At 48.1% G+C, this 18,402-nt stretch overlaps 1 protein-coding gene across 1 annotated transcript in view; it reads left to right on the top strand.

Moving 5' to 3' along the window:
• CFAP74 (cilia and flagella associated protein 74) overlaps positions 1 to 18,402 on the top strand; it is a 741,155-nt gene that overhangs the window by 437,777 nt on the left and 284,976 nt on the right. Inside the window, exon 21 of the mRNA XM_063943052.1 lies at positions 7,217 to 7,338. Coding sequence (XP_063799122.1) covers positions 7,217 to 7,338 — 122 coding nt within the window. The remainder of the gene's footprint in view (positions 1 to 7,216; positions 7,339 to 18,402) is intronic.

Below are 18,402 nucleotides of genomic sequence, written 5' to 3'. Positions count from 1 at the left end.
GACCCACGGCTAAATCGCATTCCGCCGCATATCCAGGGAGACAGACTGTGGCGCTGGCATGTACACGGTCTCTGGGCAGGGACTCCACAAGAACACCAGGGCTATAAGGGCACAGGTCAGGTGCTAAAACACCTATTTACACAGGCCCTGCATGGGGTGGAAGACCAGATCTGTAGCCTCTCCCACTGCTCTGGGCGCCAGTCTACTGCATATTTCCCGCCCTTGAGCTGCTTATTCCTTCCTCCTTCCCTCAGAGACCAAGGCAGCAAGCAGATCTCTAGGAATGCTGGACTCAGTCTCCCTGTAAAAACGTCTGCAGAAAGCCAGGTTTTTACATTCCCTTATTTCCTACATGCTTAACAAACAAGCTGATCAGTTGATTTAAGTGTTCATTGCAATGTTAATGTATATTTATCTGCATTGTATGTGACCATGTGCTAATTCTGCTGTCTGACTTTCCTTTCAGCTATATCATATATACCTATCTGTGTAATTTCTATACCCTGTGCACAGGTGCTTTCAGGACTTTTTCTCACAGCACATAATTGGCTGTATATTGTCACACTAGGGGATTCATCGCGCTCTACACGCCGTCGCCCCCTCAACCCTGGGGTGTGTAGGGGTTTTGAAAGGGGGTCGGTGCAGTGAGGTGGAGGTGTCTTTCCGTTTTGCAGTTCACCTCTGATTCAGGTAGTTACTGGTAGCGTGTAGGGATGGTATGTAGGGTGGTGGATGGGTGAGTGCAAAGTGGGGATGTGGATGTGGGATGGATTTCCAGAGGTGCTGTGGCAAATGGGGTATGTACATGATGTGGGTGTTGGAGGGTTGGCTGTGGGTGGGATGCGGATGGGGCAAGGGGGTTCATTGGTGATGTGTGTGAGGTAGGTGCGGGTGGTGGGTTCAGAGGGTGTTCAGCGGATGGTGGAGGTGGTGCAGAGGTGCTGCTGGTGCGGGAGATGCAGATGCGTGTGGTCTACGGATGGAGTTTATACATTCTACGTTTTTTTTTTTTTTTGGGGGGGGGGTGTGGAGGGTACCGGAGGTACTGTGTTTGGTGGAGTGGGGGGTGCGAGGGGTCCGTGGAGGGGGAAGGGGGTTCCTGATGTGATAGGGGTGGCGGATGGCCTGGTGCGGGTTAGACCGTGGAAGGGGGAGGATGTCTGTATATGCTGTGGCCGGAGGGGTGGGGGATGTGGGAGGGGTCGGGAGGTGTTGTATTTGGAGGATTTGCGGGTGTGGTGAACAGGGGGATGGGGGAGGGTGACCGGAGGTGCCATGGGTGGTGGAGGGCCACATGGAGTGGTTGGGTGGATGGTGGGAGGGTATTGGTAGGTGATGTATGCAAGGTAGGGGCAGTGGAGTGGGGTAGTGGAATGTGGGAGGTTAGCCTAGGTGCAGGGAGTGGTGGATTTTTGGGGAGGGGAGGATGTCAGGTATGGTGTTCCCTTGGTTGGTGGAGGGGCTTGTACGGTGCTTATTCATGGGATTTCAGTGTGTGTGGGAGGGGGGGGTTTGAAAGGGGATGGGCGCAGTGAGGTGGAGGTGTCTTTCGGTTCTGCAGTTCACCTTTGATTTAGGTAGTTACTGTTGTCGGGTAGGGATGGTGTGTAGGGTGGTGCGTGTGGTGGATGGGCAAGTGCAAACGGGGGCTGTGGATGGTTGATGGATTTCTGGAGGTGGTGTTGCAAATGGGGTATGTACATGATGTGGGTGTTGGAGGGATGGCTGTGGGTGGGATGCGGGGGGGGTCGGAGGTGATGTGTGTGAGGGAGGGGTGGGTTTAGAGAGTGTTCAGTGGATAGTGGAAATGGTGTTGAGGTGCTGCTGGTGGGGGAGGTGCAGGTGCGTGTGGTCTACGGATGGAGTTTGTACATTTTATGTTTAGGGGTGGGGGTGTGGTGGGCATGTGGAGGGTGGTGGAGGTACTGTGGTTGGTGGAGTGGGTGGTGCGAGGGGTCCGTGGAGGGGGAAGGGGGTTCCTGATGTGATTGGTGGCTGGTCTGCTGCGGGTTAGACCGTGGAAGGGGGAGGATGTCTGTATATGCTGTGGCCGGAGGGGTGGGGGATGTGGGAGGGGTTGGGAGGTGTTGTGTTTGTGGGATTTGCGGGTGTGGTGAACAGGGGAATGGGGGAGGGTAGCCGAAGGTGCAATGGGTGGGGGAGGACCACATGGAGAGGTTGGGTGGATGGGGGAAGGTATTGGTAGGTGATGTGTGCAAGGTAGGGGCGGAGGAGTGGGGTGGGCGGTTGGCCTAGGTGCAGGGAGTGGTGGGCTTTCCGGTAGAGGGGGGGGGGGGGGGGAGGTATGATGTTCCCTTGGTTGGTGGAGGGGCTTGTTCGGTGCTGCAGGTGTTGAATGGGCGGGTGGGGTGTTATAGTGGGTGGGGTAGGGGTCCTGGAAGATCTGTGGTTGTTTGAGGGTTGGTTGAGTTTGTGTTGTGGAAGGGGTAGCGGGTCAGGAGGCGTTGTGGGTGGTTGTTTGGTGGGGATGGGGTGGGGGCTTTGAGTGGGCAGGGGTTTGGGTAGGGAGCGTGCATGTTTGTGTTGTGGAAGGGGTGGGAGGAGTGGTGCTGCAGGTGGGGGTAAAGAGGGTGTAGGGGTGGTGTGTTTGGTGGAGGGGTAGGTGTGAGGGTGTTGCCGCGGTGTGAGGTGCGGGTGCTGTGGGTGGGGTAGGGGCATGTGGGTGTGTGCCTCAGGTGGGTGAGTGATGTGTGGGTCAGTATTGAGGGTGGTGGAGGGGCGGGTGTGGTGTTGTGGATGGGTAATAGGCGCAGCAGGCTGTGGACAGTCAAATAGTGTGATTAGAGGTTATTAGGTGAGTCATTGTTTGAGACTCTGGCAACAATTTGAATTGTCCAGATAAGTGACGGTATGAGTCTGTCTTCCCTAGGACGGGACGCACTAACCTGTAATGCTGTGGAAAGACCCCGTTCGTCGTCTCCTACTGACTGGCGCTGTCCCATGCTCCCAGTCCCTGTATAGTTTTTGTCTCTCCTGTTGCGCCTCCTCCACGCCGCGGCCACTGTGATCTGTGCGCTGTCGCTGGAGCATATCGCCCAACCTCCCTCCTGGCATCCCACAGTCCTGTGTGCGCATGACGGAAGCCTGTATGATATGCGCATGCGCAAGAGACACCACAGAGATGAAAGTGGCCGTGGCGGTGAGTAGGCAGAATGGGAGATGCAGAAACTATGTGGACTGTCAGTGAAGGGATGCGGTGGCTAGTTGGAGATGCAGAGAGGGTTTTCTTAGCAGCGGAAGAGGTTACTACGCTCCGGTCTAAGTCTGAAGAAGGAGGGAGCTCCTGCGAACCAGCAGCGGCCATTGTTGAGAATTCCGTTCTTGCATGGCTGTCTGCGGCAAGTGCTCATATAGGGGTGGATGAGCTAGCATCTCCTGGCCTGGGGTGTGGGTGTGATCCGCCAGCCATGTACCCGGGAAATGAGCTGCGGGCGGCCACTTGCTGTCTGCAGCTAACGACCCTCCGTATCCGCGGTTTTCCCCTCCCTGCAGATGCTGTCAGTGGCTCTTGCTGCTGCTCCGGCTAGGCGTGGTCACCTCCCTATACTGTAGGTTGGTAGTGTCACTGGACACCTTGTTCCTGAGTCTGCTGCTGGCACAGGGCATGGTGTATCTCCCTGCAGATGCCCATTGCTATGACTCCGCCCAGCATTAGCCACACAGTTACTCTGGCCTAATATATAGGAGATACCACACTCTGTGTATTTACATAATACTATATCGGAATATAAGGGCGCCCTAATTGTTTTGCTAAAATGTCTAACAAAAAGGGCCGCGAAAAAGCAGAATCCCCTGTGTAGCTCTTATGTAGAGTTTGCTGTGCGGGGTCATCTGCAGAGAATGTTATACAGGATGGCATCTGTGTTAACCACAACTCCTGCTTCTATGCAGGAGCGTCCTTGGGCTGCTTTTTCGCAACTGTTGGGTACTTTGGTTGACTGGCTTACACCCGCTATGGGCCTGCCTATGTCACTGCCACCTAATATAGTCCCCATAGTAAATCCACTCTGGGTGGATATCCTGTTGAATCAGGTTCAAAAGCTAATTCACTCTAACTATGCAAAACAGCCTGACAGGGAATAAATCAGCCACTGGTTCCTACAGACAGGCTACATCTTCTTCTCAATCCACTGTGTTATGAGATTCAAATGTGTCATCTGAGGAGGAAGGTGAGGATGCAGCTCTCTCCATCACAGATTCCTTTGCAGCAGATGAGGAGGCTCCCATTATGGTTGATGTACCTTCCTTAGTTGAAGCTATTAAAAATTCTTCAACTTTCAGGGAGGAACCCACACCTGGTGTTAAAAAAAACTGATGTGTTTAAGAGACCAAAGATAGTCAGAGCAGAGTTTCCACATTCTGTTTACCTAACAGAAATTAGACAGGAACCCTGGAACACTCCTGGTAAAAAGTTCCCTTTGTCTAAGCGGGCATTATCTCGCTATCCTCTCCTGACAGAAGTGTTTGCAAAGTGGAAAACTCCGCCTCCAGTGAATACTCATGTCACACGTCTGGTAATGACTTCTACCTTGCCTGTCACAATCATCTCCTTATTGAAGGAACCGATGGATAGACGAATAGAACATTGTCACAAATCTATTTATTCTCTCACATGTGCTATTCATAGACCTACAGTGGCAGCTTCATGGGCTGCAAAGGTTATAGAAGCTTGGTTACAGGCATTTGAAGAGGAACTGCATTCAGATATATCTGTAGAATGCATAATGTACCTGGACCATGTTAAGAAAGTGACTTTTTACATTGGTGGAGCATTATCAGAGGCTGGAGTTCTAGCAGCAAAGGCATCTGCAACCTCTGTGTTGGCATGACGTATTATTTGGCTACGTTCTTGAAAAGTGGATTTAAAGTCATAGAAAACATTTCTACCCTTTACGGGAGATATTCTGTTTGGAGAAGAGCTCAACAAGATTGTGGCATCGTTAGCTGCTGCCAAAACAGCATTTTTGCCCCGACTCCTACTCATAGGGCCAAAAGCTCCAATTTTTGTACCTTTCACCCTCAAGGAAAAGCAAAAGTTCAGGTGTTTCTTAGACAAACACACACTACAAAGACCTCCAAGTCCAAGCAAGCTAATAAACAGGCACTGGCCCGATGGATTAGAATGGTCATTGCACAAGCATACATTCAAGCTGAACTTCTTGTGCCAGCTTCAATTTCTGCCCATTCTACTCTGTCTGTGGGACCTTCATGGGCGGCATGCCGTGGTGTGTCTGCCGAACAATTGTGCAAGGCGGCTATGTGGTCTTCTATCCACACATTTCTTAGGTTTTATGCCTTTGATACATTCGCCTCACAGGATGCTTCCTTTGGATGCCGGATTCTTTTATCCTCTCAGGCACGTTCCCTATCTTGGAATACTACTTTAGGACATCCCCAATGTTCCCTGTGGACCCTGAAGAAGAAAATAAGAGTTATGGTAGACTTATCTTTATTAACTCTCTTTCTTTGAAGTTCATAGGGTCCACATGGTGCCTACCCTGACGCACCTGACCTCTCTGGGTTTTTACGGCATTGGCCTCTGTTTCCTTTCTCCTGTTTGCGAGAATGTGTTCTTATGTGCCTAACATCTTTCTTCTCTCCTTTCCTCTTCTTGCTTTGAGCTGGTTAACAAAACTGAATGCTTGAGCGTGGAAGAGGGGATATAGGGGAGAGGAGCTGAGCAATCTGGGATACGCTGAAAGCATAACTGTTTGGTGCCTGGACTCTCAACCACCACCTAAAACCCGATGTTCCCTGAGGACCCTATTAACTTTAAAGAAAGAGAGTAAAAAAGTATACCATAACTCTCATTTTTTTAGCCAACTCAGGAATAAAAGGAACACAATTGACCAGGTGGGTCTCATCCTCCCGCCTCATCTGCATCCAGTAGCCCTGGACCACTGGGCACTCCCAAAAACAGTGATCAAGGTCAGCCTACTCCCTTGCACATCTAGGGCAATTATGAGAGTCAGACAGACATATTCTATACCATCTGTGTGGTGAAAAATAAGTCCTATCATACACATATAAGAAAAGCTTGTTATATATACTAGCAGTAAGCATGAATGTAATCTCAGCAATTCTTGTACTAAGCCTTTAATAGAGAGAATTGGGAAGTTTGACAGCCATTGGTGCATCCCCTGACTGACCAAGTCATGAGCTAAAGGTCCCCACACACAGAATGATATAGCTGACGATCCGACGCATTGGAACGATAAAACTGCTATATCGTTCTGTGTGTATGCATGATATTGTTCATTGTGCACTCCCGTAGGGTTGTCCATCGCTTTGCCTGACCTTTCTACTTTTTCAAAAGGTCAGGTGATGCGGCTGACGATCCCATGCAGTGCTATGCGGGGGAAAGGGGCATAGCAGGCAGTCGCGCACCGGATCACCCCATGTGGGTTCCGGTATGAATGGTCGACAATGTTAAGGTCGACCACTTTTGGTCAATATTGACATGTTCGACATGGACACATGATCGACACGTGAAAAGGTCGACATGGGTTTTTTAACTGTTTTTGTGTTATTTTTTCTGTAACATGACCAGGAACCCCAATTAGTGTACCACATCCCCTTGCATGGCTGCGGGCAAGGTGCCTTGCTCCGCTACCGCTGCGCTCAGCACAGGTTACCGTTCCCAATCTAATAAAAAAAAAAAAGCCATGTCAACCTTTTCATGTGTCGACCTTTCGTGGTTGACCTTATGAGTGTCGACCTTAACATTGTGGACCATCGGAACGGATACACCCCATGTGTACGGACCGTCCGATATGTCGGCCCTCGGATCGTAGGTCGCATCGTTGGGTCTCATCGTACCAAGTGTGGGGGGCGTAAGTCTTAAGTTAAGAATTTATATTAGAAAGGGCCTTACATGAGGGAATTGAGCTAGAGCGACATTGGTGTAACGTATTATCCCAGTCAGCATCTGAGAACGCCCATACCAATGTTGTGCGTGAAAGTTAGCTAGGGGATAAGCCCACAAAGTATCGAATTGCGCAGTTACCCCATGGAATGTCAGAGATCACCTCGCAGTGAAGTCACCTAATTCATCATTTATGTGAATAATTCCTTGTGAAATAATAGTATACATTAGCCTGAATATTTCATTACAATTGTGTAACTTATCATTGTGTAAACTTACAAATCAAGCAATATTTTATTTTAGCATTTTCATCAGTTTCCTTTTTTTCAGATTCCTGTGACAGCTACTGGGGCTGCTATCGATGTTCCTGTGTATGTTCCAAAATCTAACATTGACCTGAAGATCTGTACTTATGACCGCTTGTATCAAGACAGTATAGTCGTTAAAAATAGGTATGCCAGTAACATTGCTTATTATTTTACAGTTACGCTATGTAATGTATTTGAACGGTTTTGTATGGATTGGACTAGAAATCGGTAAAGTCAGTGAATTGTAACTTTTTCGTAATTGCCCATTTCACAGCGCAAAGTTGTGCAATACAGTCTTTGGGGGATATCCTATTAGCAGCGGCACTTCACCTGGGGCGATCCTATTAACTCCAATGCCGGAGTTCTCTTCCCCCGATGCCGGCACTTATCAGAAATGATGCTCCCGTGTAGCATAATCCCTGACAAGCAGCCACCAGAGCAGCAAACACACATGGGATCGGGCACTTATCCTGTTATAAACGGCCTCTAATTGGATACTGCGATAATGACCTTCGATCATACAGTAAACTGTCATATCCGACCGTTTTTAACATCCAAAAATGCATTGGGGATAATTTGCGTTCTGCTTTTGCTTCACCTTCCTTTGGAATTTGTATATTGTGCTTTATTTGTATATTTTCATATAGCAGAATTTATAGTCAGCTAATAGGCCCTCTGGTGTTTCCGTAAGAGAGAGCACGGGACTAACACAGGGGGTCATTCCGAGTTGTTCGCTCTGTAAATTTCTTCGCATCGCAGCGATTTTCCGCTTAGTGCGCATGTGCAATGTCCGCACTGCGACTGCGCCAAGTAAATTTGCTATGCAGTTAGGAATTTTACTCACGGTTTTCTCCGACGTCCTAGTGGATGCTGGGAACTCCGTAAGGACCATGGGGAATAGCGGCTCCGCAGGAGACTGGGCACAAAAGTAAAAGCTTTATGACTAGCTGGTGTGCACTGGCTCCTCCCCCTATGACCCTCCTCCAAGCCTCAGTTAGATTTTTGTGCCTGGCCGAGATCGTGGGACTAAGGGGAGAAGAAGCGAACTCACCTGAATGCAGAGTGGATTGGGCTTCTTGGCTACTGGACATTAGCTCCAGAGGGACGATCACAGGTTCAGCCTGGATGGGTCCCGGAGCCGCGCCGCCGGCCCCCTTACAGAGCCAGAAGAGCGAAGAGGTCCGGAAAAATCGGCGGCAGAAGACGTTCCTGTCTTCAATAAGGTAGCGCACAGCACTGCAGCTGTGCGCCATTGCTCTCAGCACACTTCACACTCCGGTCACTGAGGGTGCAGGGCGCTGGGGGGGAGCGCCCTGAGACGCAATAAAACATGTTTTAAACCTTATATGGCTAAAGAAATGCATCACATATAGCTCCTGGGCTATATGGATGCATTTAACCCCTGCCAGTTTTCCTAAAAAAAGCGTGAGAAAAGGCCGCCGAAAAGGGGGAGGAGCCTATCTCCTCAGCGCACAAGCGCCATTTTCCCTCACAGCTCCGCTGGAAGGACGGCTCCTTGACTCTCCCCTGCAGTCCTGCTACAGAATCAGGGTAAAACAAGAGAGGGGGGGCACTAATTGGCAGAAAATACATATACAGCAGCTATAGAAGGGAGAAACACTTATATAAGGTTATCCCTGCATATATATAGCGCTCTGGTGTGTGCTGGCAAACTCTCCCTCTGTCTCCCCAAAGGGCTCGTGGGGTCCTGTCCTCTATCAGAGCATTCCCTGTGTGTGTGCTGTGTGTCGGTACGATTGTGTCAACATGTATGAGGAGGAAAATGATGTGGAGGCGGAGCAATTGCCTGTAATAGTGATGTCACCCCCTAGGGAGTCGACACCTGACTGGATGGTCGTATGGAAGGAATTACGTGATAGTGTCAGCACTTTGCAAAAAACTGTTGACGACATGAGACAGCCGGCAAATCAGTTAGTGCCTGTCCAGGCGTCTCAAACACCGTCAGAGGCTCTAAAGCGCCCGTTACCTCAGATGGTCGACACAGACCCAGACACGGATACTGACTCCAGTGTCGACGGTGACGAGACAAACGTAATGTCCAGTAGGGCCACACGTTACATGATCACGGCAATGAAGGAGGCTTTGAACATTTCTGATACTACAAGTACCACAAAAAAGGGTATTATGTGGGGTGTGAAAAAACTACCCATAGTTTTTCCTGAATCAGATGAATTAAATGAAGTGTGTGAAAAAGCGTGGGTTTCCCCCGATAAAAAACTGCTGATTTCTAATAAATTATTGGCATTATACCCTTTCCCGCCAGAGGTTAGGGCGCGTTGGGAAACACCCCCTAGGGTAGATAAGGCGCTCACACGCTTATCAAAACAAGTGGCGTTACCGTCTCCTGATACGGCCGCCCTCAAGGAACCAGCTGATAGAAAGCTGGAAAATATCATAAAAGGTATATACACACATACTGGTGTTATACTACGACCAGCAATCGCCTCAGCCTGGATGTGCAGCGCTGGAGTGGCTTGGTCGGATTCCCTGACTGAAAATATTGATACCCTGGATAGGGACAGTATATTATTGACTATAGAGCATTTAAAGGATGCATTACTATATATGCGAGATGCACAGAGGGATATTTGCACCCTGGCATCAAGAGTAAGTGCGTTGTCCATTTCTGCCAGAAGAAGTTTATGGACACGACAGTGGTCAGGTGATGCGGATTCAAAACGGCATATGGAAGTTTTGCCGTATAAAGGGGAGGAGTTATTTGGGGTCGGTCTATCAGACCTGGTGGCCACGGCGACGGCTGGGAAATCCACCTTTTTACCCCAGGTCACCGCTCAGCAGAAAAAGACACCGTCTTTTCAAACTCAGTCCTTTCGTCCCCATAAGGGCAAGCGGGCAAAAGGCCACTCATTTCTGCCCCGGGGCAGAGGAAGGGGAAAAAGACTGCAGCAAGCAGCCTCTTCCCAGGATCAGAAGCCCTCCCCCGCTTCTGCCAAGTCTTCAGCATGACGCTGGGGCTTTACAAGCGGACTCAGGCACGGTGGGGGCCCGTCTCAAAAATTTCAACGCGCAGTGGGCTCACTCGCAAGTGGACCCCTGGATCCTGCAGGTAGTATCACAGGGGTACAAATTGGAATTCGAGACGTCTCCCCCTCGCCGGTTCCTGAAGTCTGCTCTACCAACGTCTCCCTCCGACAGGGAGGCAGTATTGGAAGCTATTCACAAGCTGTATTCCCAGCAGGTGATAATCAAGGTACCCCTCCTACAACAGGGAAAGGGGTATTATTCCACGCTGTTTGTGGTACCGAAGCCGGACGGCTCGGTGAGACCGATTTTAAATCTGAAATCATTGAACACTTACATAAAAAGGTTCAAATTCAAGATGGAATCACTCAGAGCAGTGATAGCGAACCTGGAAGAAGGGGACTATATGGTGTCTCTGGACATCAAAGATGCTTATCTCCATGTCCCAATCTACCCTTCTCACCAAGGGTACCTCAGGTTTGTGGTACAGAACTGTCATTATCAGTTTCAGACGCTGCCGTTTGGATTGTCCACGGCACCACGGGTCTTTACCAAGGTAATGGCCGAAATGATGATTCTTCTTCGAAGAAAAGGCGTCTTAATTATCCCTTACTTGGACGATCTCCTGATAAGGGCAAGGTCCAGGGAACAGTTAGAGGTCGGAGTAGCACTATCTCAGGTGGTGCTACGTCAGCACGGGTGGATTCTAAATATTCCAAAATCGCAGCTGATTCCAACAACACGTCTACTGTTCCTAGGGATGATTCTGGACACAGTCCAGAAAAAGGTGTTTCTCCCGGAGGAGAAGGCCAGGGAGTTATCCGAGCTAGTCAGGAACCTCCTGAAACCAGGACAAGTGTCAGTGAATCAATGCACAAGGGTCCTGGGAAAGATGGTGGCTTCTTACGAAGCGATTCCATTCGGAAGATTCCAAGCAAAAACGTTTCAGTGGGATCTGCTGGACAAATGGTCCGGATCGCATCTTCAGATGCATCAGCGGATAACCCTATCTCCAAGGACAAGGGTGTCTCTCCTGTGGTGGTTGCAGAGTGCTCATCTTCTAGAGGGCCGCAGATTCGGCATTCAGGACTGGATTCTGGTGACCACGGATGCCAGCCTGAGAGGCTGGGGAGCAGTCACACAGGGAAGAAATTTCCAGGGCTTGTGGTCAAGCATGGAAACGTCTCTTCACATAAATATCCTGGAACTAAGGGCAATTTACAATGCCCTAAGTCAAGCAAGGCCTCTGCTTCAGGGTCAGTCGGTTTTGATCCAATCGGACAACATCACGGCAGTCGCCCACGTAAACAGACAGGGCGGCACAAGAAGCAGGAGGGCAATGGCAGAAGCTGCAAGAATTCTTCGCTGGGCGGAAAATCATGTGACAGCACTGTCAGCGGTGTTCATTCCGGGAGTGGACAACTGGGAAGCAGACTTCCTCAGCAGACACGACCTCCACCCGGGGGAGTGGGGACTTCACCCAGAAGTCTTCCACGTGATTGTAAACCGTTGGGAAAAACCAAAGGTGGACATGATGGCGTCTCGTCTCAACAAGAAACTAGACAGATATTGCGCCAGGTCAAGGGACCCTCAGGCAATAGCGGTGGACGCTCTGGTAACACCGTTGGTGTACCAGTCAGTGTATGTGTTCCCTCCTCTGCCTCTCATACCCAAAGTACTGAGAATCATAAGACGGAGAGGAGTAAGAACTATACTCGTGGCTCCGGATTGGCCAAGAAGGACTTGGTGCCCGGAACTTCAAGAGATGCTCACGGAGGACCCGTGGCCTCTACCTCTCAGAAAGGACCTGCTCCAGCAGGGACCTTGTCTGTTCCAAGACTTACCGCGGCTGCGTTTGACGGCATGGAGGTTGAACGCCGGATCCTGAAGGAAAAAGGCATTCCAGATGAAGTCATCCCTACCCTGGTCAAGGCCAGGAAGGATGTAACCGCAAAACATTATCACCGCATATGGCGGAAATATGTTGCGTGGTGTGAGGCCAAGAAGGCCCCTACAGAGGAATTTCAACTGGGTCGTTTCCTGCATTTCCTGCAAGCAGGACTATCTATGGGCCTAAAATTAGGGTCCATTAAGGTTCAAATTTCGGCCCTGTCAATCTTCTTCCAAAAACAAACTGGCTTCAGTGCCTGAAGTTCAGACGTTTGTCAAAGGGGTACTGCATATACAGCCTCCTTTTGTGCCTCCAGTGGCACCTTGGGATCTCAATGTAGTGTTGAGTCTCCTAAAATCACATTGGTTTGAACCACTCACCACTGTGGAATTGAAATATCTCACATGGAAAGTGGTCATGCTGTTAGCCCTGGCTTCAGCCAGGCGTGTCTCAGAATTGGCGGCTTTATCATATAAAAGCCCTTACCTAATTTTTCATTCAGACAGGGCAGAACTGAGGACTCGCCCTCAATTTCTCCCTAAGGTGGTTTCAGCGTTTCACATGAACCAGCCTATTGTGGTACCTGCGGCTACTAGGGACTTGGAGGACTCCAAGTTGCTGGACGTAGTCAGGGCCCTGAAAATATATGTTTCCAGGACGGCTGGAGTCAGAAAATCTGACTCGCTGTTTATCCTGTATGCACCCAACAAGCTGGGTGCTCCTGCTTCTAAGCAGACGATTGCTCGTTGGATTTGTAGTACAATTCAGCTTGCACATTCTGTGGCAGGCCTGCCACAGCCAAAATCTGTAAAAGCCCATTCCACAAGGAAAGTGGGCTCATCTTGGGCGGCTGCCCGAGGGGTCTCGGCTTTACAACTTTGTCGAGCAGCTACTTGGTCAGGGGCAAACACGTTTGCTAAATTTTACAAATTCGATACCCTGGCTGAGGAGGACCTGGAGTTCTCTCATTCGGTGCTGCAGAGTCATCCGCACTCTCCCGCCCGTTTGGGAGCTTTGGTATAATCCCCATGGTCCTTACGGAGTTCCCAGCATCCACTAGGACGTCAGAGAAAATAAGAATTTACTTACCGATAATTCTATTTCTCATAGTCCGTAGTGGATGCTGGGCGCCCATCCCAAGTGCGGATTGTCTGCAATACTTGTATATAGTTATTGTTACAAAAATCGGGTTGTTTATTGTTGTGAGCCATCTTTTCAGAGGCTCCTACGTTTATCATACTGTTAACTGGGTTCAGATCACAAGTTGTACGGTGTGATTGGTGTGGCTGGTATGAGTCTTACCCGGGATTCAAGATCCTTCCTTATTATGTACGCTCGTCCGGGCACAGTATCCTAACTGAGGCTTGGAGGAGGGTCATAGGGGGAGGAGCCAGTGCACACCAGCTAGTCATAAAGCTTTTACTTTTGTGCCCAGTCTCCTGCGGAGCCGCTATTCCCCATGGTCCTTACGGAGTTCCCAGCATCCACTACGGACTATGAGAAATAGAATTATCGGTAAGTAAATTCTTATTTTTTCTTCGTTCTGGTGATCGTAATGTGATTGACAGGAAGTGGGTGTTTCTGGGCGGAAACTGGCCGTTTTATGCGTGTGTGTGAAAAAACGCTACCGTTTCTGGGAAAAACGCGGGAGTGGCTGGAGAAACGGAGGAGTGTCTGGGCGAACGCTGGGTGTGTTTGTGACGTCAAACCAGGAACGACAAGCACTGAACTGATCGCAGATGCCGAGTAAGTCTCGAGTTACTCAGAAACTGCTCAGAGATGTCTGATCGCAAAATTGCGAATCTTTCGTTCGCAATTTTAAGAAGCTAAGATTCACTCCCAGTAGGCGGCGGCTTAGCGTGTGCAAAGCTGCTAAAAGCAGCTTGCAAGCGAACAACTCGGAATGACCCCCACAGTAAAGTATTGCACAAGAAGTACATACAGCAGCTGAAATTCATCAGTTTGTTGAATTAAACTGATCTTGAGGTGGTGTACCAGAATGAATATATATTATTTTGACTGACTGGTCAAAGGTAACATATTAATAAAAAAATAAGTTACAAAGTCTTTGTAGAGTTATGATTTAACCTTGTTGGTACTGTGTATATTAATTGGTCACTTTTGATGACTAGTGTCTCTTAGTGACTTTGTAGAATGTGGCAGTACAAATCAATTTTACTTTGTCGCTTATTTTGTGTTTAATACTTAAGCTTTCACCCGCAATTTAAATTCCTTCCTTTTTTTTCTCATTTTTTTGTGAGCTCTGGCAAGCTTACAACCTGATAGCAACTTTTTTTTCAATGGTTGCTGAAGCATATTGATCACTATGAGAGTTACCCTGCTCTGTGGGATTGTTATTTTGATTCACAAACATTACAGTTGATAGTTGTCTTACTTGCAAGTAGATTTCACCACTGATACCTAGTTTATTAAAGATGGCTGAAAACTTGCAAACTAGTAGAGTGGCTTAAGCTAGGTACTCACTAGAATGATGTATGTAACGATACATTGCACCGCCGTACACACTGCACAATCCGTTGTATGAGGGGAGTGTTGTCGGCATGCTATTGTTCATGGCATGATCCAAACTGATGTGCAGTACATCAACGGGAAGATGCGATGAACCACAGCCCTGCATGCGCAATTGCAGGTACACATTGTGTGGTACATTGTTACAACCTGCGTCTGATGCATTAGCGTGTACCCGGTTCTCAATTGAGGAAGGACTTTTTGCTCATGCCAGATTGCATTACAAAGATGGGAGAGAAGATCAAATGTGCTACCAGGATGTTGAAACTACAGTAGTTAGCAGAAAAGGTAAGTACATAGGAAGTTGAAGATGGCACAGTGGAGTATTATACCTTTAAATGTAGTAAAGTATGATGGAACCTCCAACACAACACTATAATATACTGATACTCATCACACCACAGTGCCAAATGAAAAAGAAAACCTGCAGTGGTAAAAATGAACTCTTAATACCAATGACACAATAGCATCAATATATCCTCACTCACCCAACCTGACAGTCCACCAGAACAATAGGCTTAGAGAACGAAAAGAAGGAAAGTATGAGAGATAATTTAAATGAAAACAAAGTGTAATGTCATCCGAGCTGAATCTCACGATCCAGAGCAGATTGAAAGCAGCCCAGGGGGTTCCAGAGGTCTTCTACTGATCCCCTGCAACGTCATCCTTGCATTGAGGCATTGCAGATGAAGCGTCATTCCCCCATGTTGTAGTCCAACGAACACCCATGTGATGGAGATGGTGTGAGGTAAAACTACTCCGGGATACAGTCGTTAGGTTGACACAGCTTAGGTCGACCACTGAAGGTCGACATGCATTAGGTCGACATGATCATTAGGTTTGAGTTTTTCACATTTTTTTTTATTTCTTTTTTTCATACTTAACGATCCACGTGGACTACGATTGGAACGGTAACCTTGCCCGAAGTATGGCGAGCGAAGCGAGCCATGCGAGGGGACACGGTGCACTAATTGGGGCCCCCCGTCACTTTACGAAGAAAATGACGCCCCAAAAAAAAACACAACAAAAACAAAACATGTCGACCTTTTGACCTGTCGACCTAGTACATGTCGACCTAATGACCATGTCGATCTATTGTCCCTGTCGACCTAATGCATAAGCTTGCACGAACAGGCAGTAGCTTGCACGAACAGGCTGGAATAGAAGCCCTTTTTTCTGAGTAGAGGGGGGACTGGAACAATAACCCGTGCTTGTTGCAGCCATCGGATGGCCTCCAGTAAGGCAACTCATGATGCAGGTGAAGCTGGCAAGCCTAATTTAAAGAATCTGTGAGGGGAGGGAGCTCTTGAAACTCCAACTGGTATCCTTGGGAGATTAGGTTTCTCACCCAAGGATCCCGGCAGGATGCCGCCCAAATATGGCTGAAATATTTGAGGCAAGCATCCACCTGAAATTCCCCTTGAAGCTGGGGCCAAACATCACACGGAGGGCTTGGCAGAGGTAGAGCCTGAACCCTGTTCCAGGGAACCCTGCGGCCACTGGTCTGCGTGGTTTACCTCGATTACTTCGGGCAGCGTTAGAAGCACCTCTGGCTCTGCCCCTGAATGTGGCCACACGAAAGGACTGGAGAGAGGGGCCTGGATAAGCACGCCTAGCAGGTGTCAGAATTCGTTTGGATCTTCCAGTGTGAAAACATATTAGCAGGGACTGAGGTTCACGGAATAATAACTAGTTTATTAAAGCAACGTACAACTGTAAACAATAAATATAAAGCAGGAATAACTAGAGAACACAAAGGGAAAACTGAGGGGACATGGGATGCCAGGAAACTGTGAGTACATGAGAATGATGTAGACTGTGGTAGAGTATGCACGTACCAGGGTTGCAGGATTGCACTGTAACTGGAACACAGGATGACACTGATGATTTGTAAACTTGTGAACGGTGACTAAAGGTGCTGATGAGTTAAGGAACTTGTGAATGATGATTTAAGACACTGGTGATTTGCAGACTTGTAAATGGTGACTGAAGATGCTGATGAGTTAAGGAACTTGTAAATGATGATTGAAGACACTGGTGATTTGCAGACTTGTAAATGGTGACTGAAGATGCTGATGAGTTAAGGAACTTGTGAATGATGATTGAAGACACTGGTGATTTGCAGACTTGTAAATGGTGACTGAAGATGCTGATGAGTTAAGGAACTTGTAAATGATGATTGAAGACACTGGTGATTTGCAGACTTGTAAATGGTGACTGAAGATGCTGATGAGTTAAGGAACTTGTAAATGATGATTGAAGACACTGGTGATTTGCAGACTTGTAAATGGTGACTGAAGATGCTGATGAGTTAAGGAACTTAAGAATAATGGTTAAAGACACTGGTGGTTTACAGAGTAGTAAATGGTGACTGGAGACGCTGATGATTCCAGGAACTTGAAAATGATAACTAAAGACACTGGTGGTTTGTAGAGTAGTAAATGGTGACTGAAGACGCTGATGATTCCAGGAACTTGAGAATAATAATTAAAGACACTGGTGATTTGCAAAGTAGTAAACGGTGACTGAGGACGCTGATGATTCGAGGAACTTGAGAATAATAATTAAAGACACTGGTGGTTTGCAGAGTAGTAAACGGTGACTGGAGACACTGATGATTCTAGGAACTTGAAAATAACAATTAAAGACACTGATGGTTTGCAGAGTAGTAAACGGTGACTGGAGACACTGATGATTCTAGGAACTTGAAAATAACAATTAAAGACATTGATGGTTTGCAGAGTAGTAAACGGTGACTGAAGACGCTGATGATTCCAGGAACTTGAGAATGATAACTAAAGACACTGGTGGTTTGCAGAGTAGTAAACGGTGACTGGAGACACTGATGATTCTAGGAACTTGAAAATAACAATTAAAGACACTGATGGTTTGCAGAGTAGCAAACGGTGACTGGAGACACTGATGATTCTAGGAACTTGAGAATGATAACTAAAGACACTGGTGGTTTGCAGAGTAGTAAATGGTGACTGAAGACGCTGATGATTCCAGGAACTTGAAAATAATAATTAAAGACACTGGTGATTTGCAAAGTAGTAAACGGTGACTGAGGACGCTGATGATTCCAGGAACTTGAGAATAATAATTAAAGTCCAGAAGCTGCTTGAGAATGCTGGAAGCTGTGCAGCAGTTAATGCTGGAAGCACCGGAGACACTGGGGTAGACTGCGGAGAACCTCGCCGGGAACAAAAGCACTGGCAGTTCTTTGGTCTATTTAGCAGCAGAGATCAGCATGACCAGGACCAGGAGCTGTAACAATCTTGACTCGATGAACTGGCACCAGGGAGCCTGTGTGGCTGGCCTAAGTAGTGAGTACAGGTGCTGCTCACAGCTGTGGTAGCAGCTACTAATCAAGATGCAGATACAGAGCAGAACTCTGAACACCAGAGCAGAGAGCGCCACCCCAGGCATGGAGTAGAAACTACATGGGATTGTGACAGTACCCCCTCCCTAAGGAGCGGATTCCAGACGCTCAACACATGTCAGAGTCTGAATCAAAAGGTAGAGGGCATATCACGGTATCCTCATGCTGCAAAGGAAGTCCAACAGAGGCTTTCAACTTAGATTTTCCCTTTTTCTTCTGTCTCCTTTTTGTGGATTTCCCAGTAGGAACAATAGACTGGAGCTGAAGAAAACCAACAGGTAAGCTGATTGCTGGAGTCTCAAAGCTGGCAACAGGATTCTCGGATGAATCAAGATAGATAGGAACCTTGGATGACCCCGGCTGGGCAGGAACCTCATTTGGGACTGAAGACTGGTAAGACCAT

The sequence above is a fragment of the Pseudophryne corroboree genome, chromosome 10 (assembly GCF_028390025.1).
Source record: "Pseudophryne corroboree isolate aPseCor3 chromosome 10, aPseCor3.hap2, whole genome shotgun sequence".
Classification (NCBI taxonomy): Eukaryota; Metazoa; Chordata; class Amphibia; order Anura; family Myobatrachidae; genus Pseudophryne; species Pseudophryne corroboree.
This window is presented reverse-complemented; position numbering and strand designations above follow the sequence as displayed.